Source organism: Echiichthys vipera (assembly GCF_963691815.1).
Source record: "Echiichthys vipera genome assembly, chromosome: 17".
Lineage (NCBI taxonomy): Eukaryota > Metazoa > Chordata > Actinopteri > Perciformes > Trachinidae > Echiichthys > Echiichthys vipera.
The window spans coordinates 12070960-12085167 of NC_139842.1; the positions used below are offsets into that span (position 1 = coordinate 12070960).

The window sequence follows — 14208 nt, forward strand, 5'->3', positions numbered from 1 at the left end:
ATAGTGCGTCATAAAGTATTATATGTGTTAATGAGTGCAGTCATAAAGCCCTACAAATGCATTATAATTCACTATTAATGCTATGTAGATTTGGTCTTCATAATGTCAGACCCAGGCAGGAAATACAAAAGACAAAAAACCCAAAGACAGGTCAGACCTCACCGCGGCGTGACACATAAAAAGTGTCGCCAAAGCTTTTTCCTCATAGACCACCATTATAAAAGAGACTTGAAACTTAAACATGGTTGATAATCACTATTTGTATTATTCATTTACAATCCATGAAGGTAATACATTTGTAAAACTTTTTTAAATCAATTTGAATGTGGAAGCAAACCTGCAAGCTGGAAAACTTGGGTGGGCAGCACCATCTTTGAGTCCAGTATCCTGTTCCTTTATAACACTTGTGGGTTAGTCGCACAGTTTTAGGCCATTGTGTGCTAAGTGAAGTTACTACTTTCCTCAAAGGCAAAACCAGCGGTCATCAATTTTCATCATGTTTTCATCTTGTTCTCACTGTATTCACATTTTTTTAAGTTGTTAAAGATACGGAATAAATACCCAGAGTTGTTTTCTTTCTACCAGCAAAGCATTACATACACAACCACAGAGATGCCAGCAGGTTTGGCAGGTGAAGCTGTCTGTCCTCTCCCCTGTGTAATTGACAGAGTTTGTCTCCACATTATGGACATGAGCCTTTTTGGAGAGGCCCACGGTGGCTGGCTCAAGGCTTTCATACCACCCACCTACACACCCACACGCACACACACACACACACACACACACACACACACACTGCTGAGCCTCCTTTTTGACATTCATCTCCTGTTTTGTCCACATGTCTTTGTTTGTCTGCAGATCCTCCATTCTCCGTATTTCTTTTCTTTATGTTTCTTTTCAATAGACTCTAACGGATAAGGGATTTTTGAGAGTGATATCGGAATATTTCACAGATTACCGATATGGCGGTGGAAGTATTGAATTTTTTAGCTGGAATGAAAATAGATAGATATCCTACAGAAATACAATGTGTTGTGACCAGTTCCAGAAATGAACACTGAGAAAATAAAGATTACTGTCATTAAGAATAAATAGCTAAATAGACATCATGTTTAATATCATCCAATTGCTGACCATTTTATTAAAGAATAAATAAAAATGTCATAATATAGCATCATTTCATCAAAAAAAGGTATTCATATCGGTGCATATCTATAAAGATTTACTGTACGTCATAGATACCGATATGTCTGGCCAATATTGGCCAACCGATATATGAAACTGGCTCTACTTTTCATTTCTGACCATAACTCCTTTAGGATTCTGCGATTTCTTCCTCGCTGTCTCTCTGCATTCACACCATCATTTTCGGCTGCTTACACACACTACAGAAAATCTCTTCGCCTTTCTTTGGCTCATACACGCATGCTGTATCACATGCAGGCACAAGTGCGGTCACTGAGTGCATTATGCAGTGTTTGCCCTTCAACACTGCAGGTCACGCTGTTGCCTGTGCAGTCGTGGATGTGGGCAGCCTGCGTTTGTACTAGTCTAACACAACTAGCTGTTGTGGGTGGGGGGATAACTGAGAATTCTCTCATCAATAAACATCCCTGCATGGTCTGTTCTTCTAGCCGGGCGCAGCCCAGAGGAAACAGGAACATTTCATCATTATATGAGTCGAGATTGCTCCACTGTGTTCATTTCTTCACGAGTCTTCTTCTCCTTCGTAGTTGTAGTCGGCTCACCTTTTAGGAAGAACGTTCACTCACCTAATTTCATTAAGCCACCGAGTCATTTACTCTCTACTTGTTTTCCTCCTCTCCACTGTTTGCTTTCTCTCTACTGACTTTCAATTTATCACTGAATTTTCTCTAACCCATTTTCACCATAGCAACTGTACAGTTGTTCACTTTGTTTCCACGAAGCTCCTCGTCTTACACACACACACACACATGCATGCGGTATGATTGTGGTCTTTTACTGTAATAGTAGTTTCAGTTTGTTGATGTTTCATGGAATATTTAATCACTCTCAGTGATGCCAGGGGACCATTTTGATATTATCCAGTGTGTGTTTGTGTAGTGTATAAATAGTTCCGTTGACTCTTTGGAAAAATAACAAATGGCAAACAAATCCCTAATGGAGCTTCATTGCATCAAATCAGCTCTTCAGTCCTTCAGTCTGTTGGTTTGTTTATTCTAGTAAATTGTTTAAGGGGAACACCACCTAAGAATTGCAATATGTTATTTTCAGGGCCTAGGAAAGTCCAATCAATATTTGTAAACATGAGCTACTCTCTCTCAAAGACAGAAACCAGGGAAATCCGTCTCAAAGTGTCTCCATAGACAATGCACAATGCACTTTATTCTACTGCACAGTTCAAACAGAAAATGTACCTTTACATTCTTCACCAAATAGCTCTGTCGTAGAATATCTGTGAATTAGAGACTAATTATAAAGTCAATTTGTCTGCTAAGGTTAAAAAAAACTGCTATGAGTGCAGTTGGTAATCGATTTATTATTTCAAGCTCAATATTTATCATTTTTCATGTCAAATATTTGTTGGTCCAGCTTTTAAAGGACGACTTCACCCTCAAAATGATCAGTAACTCGACCCGTGTTGCCTTAACTGCTGGATGAATCTTTTTTCTCGCATGCCTTGGATTCTTCGTTCACAGTGGAGACATGAAAAATAAATTTGTTCTTCAAGAACTCAAGGTAACACAGGGTGAGTAATTGATAACCAAATGATCATTTTGAAGGTGAGGTATTCCTATAAGCAGGATGATTTGCTGCTTGCCTGTATAATATATGACAGGAAATTCAATATGTTTTGGGTTTGGACTTCTGATCTACTACACATAAAAAAATAAAACAAGCTACTTTCATTTCTCAGTTTTGTTTGTGGTTGTTCCACATTTAATTTGACATCATCTAGTCTGATCCTGGTACATGATCGTGTCGGGTTCTCTTTTTGTTATTCAGTTTATTTTCTCAGGGACAGTGCATATTAATAAACATTAATGTAGATATACAGACCAAATGATAAAGTGTTGACAGATTTGGTGACTTTTAAGCAACAAAAAAACTACAAGCTTGCAATAAAGAATGTTTATTAAACAATGCACAACTTAAAATATTTAAAAAAAATTGGCATTGTAAATGTTTTACGAGAAAGGAAACACATTGAGCATATTCTCAAAGATATCAGATGAGAAACGCTGAAAGTAAACAGAACCTTGCTTTGTTCCCAAGAAAACGCCTCAGGGACTTTTAGGTTGTGTGTGATTCCATAACGATGGTAAAGTGGCCTTTTTTAACAGCGGCCCTGGAGAAGTGCAGTGTGCTGCTTTGGGACACTTCAGTAGTAAGCTTGACAACAAGGTCTCTAAACATTATGTTATCAAATCAAACAAGGATGACGATCACAGACTGATAAATGCTTATGAAGCATCATATGGGTGAATTACACTTTGTCTTTGTAGCCTTCAGCCCAATTTGCATGAAGCGGATGTGAAGGCTCTGAAGGGTTGCCTGTTAACCAATTAACCCTGGACATGAGTCACATCGGCCTCTTCACTTTTTAAACAGATAATGCCCAATTAGTAATTAGATATTGTTAGCGCTGATGGCGATGCGCCCATCAATTCCTGACAATAATCAGCAAGACCCGCGTTTGACTCATTGTCACTCCGCTGTCATCATCAAAGTCTTCCTCTTCTTCTGCTTGATGTGGCCCTCGTTACGCTCCGAGGAGTTCGGCAGCAGCATCATCTCGCCTCGCTGGAACCAACTTCCCGCCTGGTTTCGCCTCAGCAGCTCTGTCTGTTAGTGACGTGTATTTAAACGGATGAGAAGTTGTTTGAAAGATACAGGCTGACATGATGACTTAGCAAGTCAGTTTTTTAGATATACCACAGTCACAATTTATTTTTATCTATTTGCCAGCTTTTCAGCTCTATGACTAACCTGTTTTGGATATCATGTAATTGACTGTTTATCAACGATTTGTGAGTCATGCTTCTTGTAACAGGTGCAGCTTCGACAACATAAAGACTGCACTGGAGAAAACAAACCTAGAGGGAAAGCTCTGCTGTGTTTTTTGTGTGCAAGCATGTTTCCATGATCAGAGATGAGTTTCCTTCAGTCTTCTCTCAGCTCCCAGGCATTTCACCCATGGTTGGATTACTGTGAACGATGCTACAGGCCGGGGGGTTCAAGGGGCCCTTAAGCCACGGCCTCTGTGAGGAAATTGTTATGAACATTTTGTTTCAGTGTCAAAGGGCTCAGTCATTTTGAAACCACACAACGTGATTTGCACGGTGTCAAAACAAATCTTCACATGTCTTCTCTGCTGGAAGAAATCAAAAGCCTCTACAACTGTTTATTCACTTGACCAAACGGTTGATTTTCATGTGGCAGCGTGGGCAACGATGAAAGCTGCCAAGAGTGCTGCCTCTTCAAGTGTTTGCACATTTAAATATTGTGCATATTTTCATTTGTTACATTGATATGTAATGAAAACAAAGAAAGGAACTTCTTGCATTTTATACTGAATCTCTTAAAACCTTTTACGTTGCTGGCATCTAGGAACAAATGTATAGTGGAGCACTCACCTGAAACATCTGCGTGTTCAAGTGGAATAATGATGTTAGCAAGATGCTATACTAATATATTATGGTTCATAACCTACATTATGTTATGAGGTGTGCTTCGTCCCGTGTTATTTATGTGTTTAATACCAAGCTTGACTAATAACAAATACATTTATCATGTTTTTGGCTTTGTAAACATAAAGAGACAAACAGACTTTTTAATGCTGCAGGAAAGAAGCTTGTGCAGAGAGAAAGAAAGAGAGATTTTGGTTCAAATGTATTATAATACTTTGTGTTGTTTTAGTTTATCATAATCATAAACCGTAAGAGAGGTCAGACGAGGTGAGACGGAAACACACAGAAGCTTTTCCGGGTTTTTGCACAAACACAAGGCTCTGAGATGGCCTAAAGGGTGGAATAAATGCATGCATGCATGCAGACACGCACACACATGCAGAGAAGCCCAGAGCGCCGAACAGATTACGTCTTCACAGTCGGCCCTTTTCCTGCAATGGGCTGCACTGAGTCGAAAGCTCAGGATGACTGTGAGTGGAAACCCTGCCATTTTAAGTTCACCCATGGCTCCCAGGAGGAGGGGAGCACAGACAGAGAGACAATGACGCAGAGTGAAAGAAAGAAACCATGTTAAGGGAGATGAAAGCGAGAAGGCATGGCATGGAAGTGAGAAACATCCAGGGCTCGCTGTCCAGATACTTGGTGAGGTAAGGAGTGAGGAAGAGGACTGATAAAAAGGAAGAATGTAGATCAGGGAAATGGTCCCAGGTGTTTGCTGTTCACTCTGCAACTCTCCTTTAAAATAACTTCAATCTTCCCACAATTGAAAAGTTAGAAAAGAATGTCAGTAGGCGAGAATGGTTTGCAGTAGGATGGAGACCCAGGAGAGAGACGACTCAATACACAAGGGGCATGACCACTATGCTGCGTGTGTGGTTTTTTTTTTCTCAAGAAAAGCTTCCAGGAAAGGAGCAGGAATAGTCGAACCTTCTAATTAGACTTTTCCGGGTCCCTCTCGCCTCCGACTCATTCCTCTGCCAATCACACCGTAACCCCCCAACAACTCCCTCCTCTTTCATACTCAGACCTTCCCCTTTATGTCTTTTACTGCTTCTCCTGCTTGGGAAAAAAAGAGTGTTCCTCGATGATGTGCGCCCACCTAGTCACTGGCCTATATAATTACACATGCAGCCATTCTGACAAATTTCATCATGATGGAGGCGACGCGGGTTTATCCACCCTCATTTGCAGGGCTTTAATTATGGCTGTGTTTGTTATGTGGTCAAAGTAGAAATTAGCTTTAGGGGGTGGCCAGTGGCTGAGTGGTAAGAGCAGTCGCCCCATGTAAAGAGGCTGAATGAGGCTGCTGTGGGTTCAACTCCACCTGCAGCCCTTTGCTGTATGTCTCCCCCTCTCTCTCACCCCATTCCCTGTCTGTCCTATACAATAAAAGCCTTGAAAAACTGCCAAAAAATGATCTTTAAAAAGAGAAATTAGCTGTAGAATGTATGAATCGATTGAACACCTGAACTTTGAATGACATGACCTGAATATATGTAATATATATATATATATATATATATATATATATATATATATATATATATATATATATACGTATATATTATACAGTGTCTGTTTCTTGGAAAACTATCAGAGCATCAATCCCCAATTGCTCATCAGCTCTAGTTCTACTCAACCCGGTGCCAGATGTTCAAGCCAAGATAAACAGTTGCTCAGTTACACTGCTCCTCCGGCACCGTACAATCACTGCACGGTGTGTTTGTGCCCTAATAACAGTTGAAGAATGAAACGGGGAGGACGCTGGAAAACACTCAAACCTTACACGTTACCACGCACTGATAACGGCCTGACATCTCCTTTCCATCTCCTTTCCATCTGGAAATATATTTTTTTTCTGTTTCTCTTTGCGTCAGTCTCATCCACCAATGATATCATGGATACGATGCATCATACAGCTGTTTGTGAAAGAGACAAAAAAAATCTGCTCTCTTCGGATGCTCTTTGCAACCGTTCATTTCAGAGGGAGACATTATGAACAGATGTTTTAAGGAAGGTCCATTTATATTCCCTTAAAAATAAATATTTAGTTTATTTTCTTATAGTTACAATCTAGCCAAGGAGGTTCCTCTAAACACCAAACTATTCTGTGTGAATGTTTGTCTGAGAGCTTTATATCCTCGAGAAGTAGAAGGAATTTTGCTTAACTTCCATCTGTTAGAAACAACGCAATGTAAAGTGTGTTCATGAGAAAAAGAAACACAGTGGTGAGTTTACAAGTGAGAACAGAAAGTTGTGAGAACAGTTTCATCTAACCTTAAGTATTGGAGACATTCACAGATCTTGGGTTACAATCTTGGTCAGTCAGACGGTTGGGCGGTCTTCCTCTTTGATCCGGGCCTGAAATATCAACTATTGTAAACAACTATTGGTATGAAATCTAGCACACACATTCATGCCTCCCTCCTGATGAATTGAAAAAACGTTGGTGATCCCTGCTTTTTTTCCACTGACCAGGACACAATTTTCGCTTCTCCAGTACGTTGGTTCATGACTAAATATCTGCAAACCAAAGACATTTCCCATCAGCTTCAGCCGTTCTTTCTAAAAAAATAAATAAATATAACAAAAGCTAATGTTTTATGGTTTCCCCATTTCTCTCCCTTTGTTGCTCAGGACCCCAGAAGCAAGCATAAGTTCAAGATTCACACATACGGCAGTCCCACCTTCTGTGACCACTGCGGTTCGCTGCTGTACGGGCTCATCCACCAAGGGATGAAATGTGACAGTGAGTACACACTCTGTCTACGTGTGTGTGTGTGTGTGTGTGTGTGTGTGTGTGTGTGTGTGTGTGTGTGTGTGTGTGTGTGTGTGTGTGTGTGTGTGTGTGTGTGTGTGTGTGTGTGTGTGTGTGTGTGTGTGTGTGTGTGTGTGTGTGTGTGTGTGTGTGTGTGTGTGTGTGTGTGTGTGTGTGTGTGTGTGTGTGTGTGCGCGTGTGTCTGTGTCTGTGTCTGTGTGTGTGTGTGTGTGTGCGCACACCTGTGTGAATATGCTGTGCTGGTCAGCCTTAATGAGAACAGATGGGAATAGACTGGTACTGTACTCTCAGCCACATCTGCAGCTCAGGCAGAATTCACCGTCCTGCCCAGCGGAGTCCTCTCTGCGCTCCCATGCTTTCCACCCACACTCCTCTATCAACTCTTCCCTTCTTTTCCTTCATTGCATGCATGACCCCCATCTCCTTTTCCTCCCACTTCTTCTCTTTCTTCCCCCTTTGCTTTCCTAGTTCTTCTCTGCCAAGAATCCTCCTCTTTTCCCTCTTGATTTTCTTTTTTGTTTTGTTCCTCCTTGTATCCCTCACTGTACTTCCTCTCCCCCCTCCTGTCTCCATCCATCCTCCATCCTCCTCCCCCTCTCTCTGTCCCTGTCGATCCATCTGTGGGTCTCTGGTGGCGACCTCGTCGCAGATGGTAATGGGAGCACACCAGAGCAAATTGATGCAGGGAGGCCATCGCCATTACGAGCTGCTTCCCCATCTCTCGTCTCTCCTTGTCTCCTCCCAGCATGTCAGCCTGACAAGCCTGCCGAGAGGTGAGGGAGGAAGGGGAAGAGAGCAGGAGAGATGGCTGTCTGAAAGAGGACAAAAATACAGAGGGGAGGGAAGAAAGAGGAGGTTGGAGGGAAAGTTGAAGGGCTTGGCAATAACAAGGTTTCCTTACAGTATATTCTTATATTCAACCCAGCCTGACACAGCGGAGGCTGCTGATCTCACCTGCTCACATTGATTATATAATTTCTATTTTTATGTGGTGATTACTAATTGATTTTTAAATGCAACAAAAAGCCGTGGCTCTTTTGATTACTCATCTAAAACAGACTTTTCTTCACTGAATCAAAACAAATCTCTTGCCAAATTGGGTCTGCAGCCTTTCATGCATGTGTGTGCGTTCAAAATGAAACAATCAGGAAACCCAGGAGTAACAGACTCAATCCTGGTACTTACTTGGTAAATCTTACGTGAGATTCATGTACGCTGACTGTAAGGCTTTTGCTCTTTAAAGAGTGAATCCTTGCATCTGACTGGCTATTTCTGCTCTGAACTTACATTCATTATGGTGAGGAACCAGTACTGTTCTTGATGTAAATGTGTTTACAAGGACCTCTTCAATACTTATAAGTTGGAGCATTTTTAAGTGAAATTATGAAGACGTTTGATAAATTGTTACGTCAAGAACATTAGGTCAAGGTTCAAGTTTGAGTCTCTGTCCTCTTTTTGTTTGGTGTCATAAAATGTTTATAAAGAACTTGTTTTTATGAAATTTATGAATCTTTTATAAATTGTTTTTTCTATTTCAAAGCAGAGCCCCTCTGCAAAAAGTTGTGTTCACTCTTTGTCTGCTGTCCTTGAGATCTCTGTAAAATAAATGTTAATTCAAGTTTCTTTTCCCCAACACTTCTCAATACATCAACTTGTTTTGCACAATTTCTTTAAAGGCAAAGCCTTTTCCACACAAAAGTGCATCACAAATTAAATTCAACTTATAAAATTCAGTGTAATTTTCAATCTTACACTCACTTATACCAACCTGCCCACCCTTGATATCCACGATTATCAAAGTTACTTTTCACTGTTATAAATCCCCAACGGATAAAGTCAACACACCTTTACATTCTGTCTCCTTCTAGCCTGTGACATGAACGTGCACAATCAGTGTGTGGTCAACGTGCCAAGCCTGTGTGGGACAGATCACACGGAGCGTCGGGGTCGCCTCTTCCTCAAGATCGAGGTCAACATGGACAGGCTACATGTCACAGGTGGGTCTTGTTAATCAGTTTTGTGTTGTACAGTACTTTAGGCTGCTCAGATTCAGGCTGAATCCACACTACTACATTTTAATTTAAAAACGCATAACTTTGCATACGTTTATGCCCAGCATCCACATTACTCCAGCATTTGACCTCATTTCAGTTTGAAAATTAATTTGCGTTTTAGGGCGCACTGACTCTTGGCCCAGATGATTCGTGCCGTGCTTTATGATGATCCCCCCCTCCCTCTTCCCCTGCGGCCCAGGCCCGCTCACATTACTTGAAATGATCCGGCCCTCGGCTCGAATGCTTCTTGCTTCGTCATTGAGCCGCGCTGCTGTTTTAAACGCTAATTCACTAAAGAGGGAAACTTTGATGATTTTCAACAGTATACTTTAGTCGGCGGGGGAGTGACGTGCTCAGGTTGTTTGCTCCGTCACTTGCAGACACACCGACCATGTAACTCTAGTGCTAACTGCTGTAGCTCGGTTAGCAAAGAAACCGAACTCTGTATTTCCAGCGGTCAAAATGTTCCAGTGAAGTGTGATGAGGTAAAAACACAGTGAGAGAGGGGGTTTAATCCTGAGACTTTAACACAGACTACACCCTTTGATAGAGTGCTGTAATTCATTCCCTTCATTCAAGTGTTTTCATCTTGTTTCTTTCATTGCCGTCTGTACCATAGACTGTATAACTCATCTGAGCGCGTCACATGTGCCACCTCGTGGGCACTGCAGCTACTGCAGCCAGTAAAATTAATACAGGAAAAAAATCACGTGTGACCCCCGCTTAATGACACCACAGCATTCACGTAGAGCTCAGGTCAAATGAAAGGAGGAACATCTGTACTTCATCACCCCTTGGAGATTTATTTTTGAACATTTCATCTGACCAAATCTGCAGTAAACATTCCACCGCCGCATCAGACCATCGCAAACCTTTCGGTGGCATCTTTTTAAATGGATGTTGCATAAAACAATTGTATATAAATAGTCTCTCAAGACTGCCGTCAATGCTTGTGCTTGTGGTCGTGCGTGTGCGTGTGCGCGTACATATGTGCATGTTCGTGCTTGTACATGAGCATCCGTGCTTTACAAAAGCCCACCTCTCTCAACAGGGACACGGGAGGGAAGCGGCATGGAACTCGGGTACTCCTTAACCTTCATTGTCTGCAAAATTCAATACAAAATACAAAAAATCAATATAGCGAGCATTATCCATCACTGGAGGAAGCCACTTCCAATGAACAATGAAACCGAATAGAGACTTTGCAACTTTTTTAATGAAAAAGCAGTAGTGTGGATGTAGCCTTGGACTGACGCAAGCATGAGGTTCCCTGATGTGTGTGTGAGTGAGTGATTGATTAGACCATTGACATATTTATAACTTTGCTATAAAGAGAAGCTTAGACTTGTGTTGATTAACTATTCAGAAAAATATGTTTCCTCTGCCTGAAGAGCCATTGTGAAGCACAATGTGGGCGGCTCCGACTGTCGCCATCTTGGCAGTGCACTGTGCATATGCGTGTTCCATGGGCCCTAGTTTTTTTCATCAAAAAGCAGTGAACATCTTTCAGTGGAAGGAATTGGGCTGCTTTTTTTTAATAAATCACTGACGTCAACAGTGAAGTTGGACTGCTACACAGGGAATTATGTTTTACCTGAAACAACAGGAACTTAAATCTTAACAACTCGACAAATTGAAACTGAAATAAAACTTCAAGAAAAACAAGATAAGAAAAATGCTTTCAGAGAACTCTAAAAACAATGTAGCTTCCATCTGTGTCAGCATAAAAGACAAAATGTGTGTGTGTGTGTGTGTGTGTGTGTGTGTGTGTGTGTGTGTGTGTGTGTGTGTGTGTGTGTGTGTACATTTTCAACACCTCCAAATTGTCCTGTCAGTCAAGAGTTGCCAACTCTCCGGTGTTATAACCATTTTGGCAGGGAGAGAAATGACTGCTGGGTCACTTCCACAACCTCTCACTGTCGGTCACACTTAAACATGGCGAGGCAGTGGCGGTCAGGGGAATATGAGTACCGAGGCCAATAAAGTGTTTTTAAACAGGACTAACCTCCAGCCACAACACGGACAGAGCGCCAGATGCGATTGACTTGGAAATATGTTGGTTTCCTAAGAATACGTTTGTTTATTGTCATCCAGATGGAAAGAAATAGGGAAGAAGAAGAAGCTGTAGTCACCATCAGATTACAGTATTAGTTGGCTTTTCAGTTTAAATGTTGCAGGGTTTTTATTTGCCCTCCCGTACACGATATCCAGCTCTTTTACTGCTGAGCAACGTCTGATCTACTGTCAATTACACCGTTTTATGTCCTTGCTGTGATGTGACGACCACTGTCCAGGAAACAAGGCACACCGTGAAAGCGGTCTTTTCAGATTAAGCCCAATTTTAGATTGATTGCTCTTGTATTGTCCTTAATTGTCGTACACACACCAAAACAATTTCAATTTGATCCACCCTGGATGTGAAAATATTTATATATAATTGTAGCTTGAACTTCAAGGTCTTTATCATCAGGTGCAAATAGAGCCAGGAAGTTGAAGTGTACCATCCTTCCTTGTTTAAAAATGAAACGTGAAGTAAATTAGGAGAATACGGATAACAATAAAGCAACAACATGTATGATTTGCTCTCAGGCTCCCCCTTTAGTTGGGAAACAGTATTTTCTTAGACTACTGTTGTAAAAGTTGTTGTGGTTGCATGATCATACACGTGTTTGTTGACAAGCCAAGGATACACGCGACGCAGTCTGTTAAAGCCCAAGCCAGAAGTACCAGAGAATGGAATGTCTTCATCCCAGGTAATGGCCTATATTTTAACATGTAATGTCATATGGATATAATTTACTTACCAACTAGTAGTCCAACAGCATGTGAGCCAAGTCGCCACAGGTGGTGAATCCCTCCTTCTCCTTTAGCTCACGCCAGTCAGTCAGCGCTGGGCCAATATTGATCCTCGTCCGCCCTCGGATTCTGTCACTATCCCTTTTTCGTTTCTTGGTCTCCTCCGACAAAACCTTTGCTTTCAGTAGGGCGTGACAAATGCCGTAAAGCAGTCAAATTTTTTTCGGCACAGTTGTCGACCCAAAAGTTGCACTGTGCCACTTAAAGCGATGCAGACTCCGTCAGGGTACGACAGATGTGTCATTAAACTTATTGCAAGTTGATCCATCACAAGGGTCTTGGAAATGAAAAACTACATGGTGTTGCTTTAAAGGGATAGAAAGGCGGAATGATGGGCCAGTTGAGGCAAAGACTGGACTGTGATTGACAGAGAAAAGAAGATTAAGATCAATACTGGTACAATACATGAGGGAGAGACAGCAGATGAACTGTATTTTCTGCAGTGTGTGTTTTTTGCCTCCTCTCTAATGGCAGCAGTATGAACAGCGAAGCCTCAGCTTGTTCTCCGGCTCCCCTCGAGCTCCCACAGACAAGTGGCAGGCCTTTGTGGTTCACCGCACCGATGTGAACTTGATTAAATCTTTCCAGCCAGGAAAACAGACACATCTCCCGGGCGCTCTCTCTCTGTCTGTCTTTCTATGTGTGCGTGCGTGCGTGTGTCTTCCTATATTGAGATTTCCTGTTATCTTCTTCTACAGTACCTCTTCCTTCGAGACCTCACCAACTCTTCCCCTCATCATCTATTTTTCCTCCACAACTGCTAAGCTAAGCTATCCATTCATTTAATCATCTTCCTTCCTTTTCTTCCTCAATAAGGAATCAACTTCTGTCCTTTCTTCTATCATGCTCCTTTTTTCTATCCATTGAGTGAATAGTCCTTTCCCCTCTGATTCTAAGGCTCTTCTTCTTCTGCATCCTCTGTCTCTTACGCTCCTCCTCTAACTTGTTTGTTCCTTTCTTTTCTTCTCGCTAACTACCTCCTTCACCATTCTCGTACTCCTCTTCTTGATCAGCATCTTGTCGAGCAAAAGTGACATAAACAACCCGAGGACATGAGCAGAGGCTTATTATGCAGTTTTAAGAAAAGGGAAACATGCAAACGTCCCTCCATGGCCTACACACACACACACACACACACACACACACACACACACACACACACACACACACACACACACACACACACATACATTCATAGGGTGAGTGAGCACACAGAGGTTTATCCAGGGTGAGATTTCCTACTGCCTCAGGTTTAAAGCGCAGTTGAAATGAATAGTTTTTTCCCTAACTAAATATACTGACTATACTAGGCCGGTAGTACTAGTTTTATAGTATTATATACATATATATACAGTATATATGTCTCTGCAACTGCAGAAGGTATTCAAATAGTAAACACATCTTTATTTTCCCTCCTGTGGACATTTGTATTGTATGATTCTGAAACTGTACGTGTCATAATGGCGGATGGACCTTGATGACTCGTATAATAATAATTAAAGGAGTATTATTATTGTTTTTGCCAAGTTTTACAACTTTGCAATCGTATCTAATTCCTAATATTCAATAGGAACAAAACCTCTACATACAACCTTCAAAGATACAAGTTATTTTATTTTTTATTATTAAACATACCTGAACATTATTGTAATACATTTAAAGAAAAGTGTTTTTAAACTAAATGTTCCCTCGTCAGATGTATCTCTTAACATGAAATTGTGTAAATTATGTCAGGGTTTGACAGAAACAGTTAAAAGGTTGCCAATGGCAACCAATTCAATTCACTTCAATTCAATTTTTATTTATAGTGTCAAATCATAACAAAAGTTATCTCAGGACACTTTAC

General features: G+C 41.3%; 1 protein-coding gene across 1 annotated transcript in view; it reads left to right on the forward strand.

The window, feature by feature from the left end:
* prkcab (protein kinase C, alpha, b) overlaps window positions 1–14208 on the forward strand; it is a gene marked incomplete at both ends in the record, with an annotated part of 97303 nt that overhangs the window by 62072 nt on the left and 21023 nt on the right. The window contains 2 exon segments of the mRNA XM_083931854.1: window positions 7311–7422; window positions 9321–9449. Of these exon segments, the coding sequence (XP_083787980.1) occupies window positions 7311–7422; window positions 9321–9449 (241 nt within the window).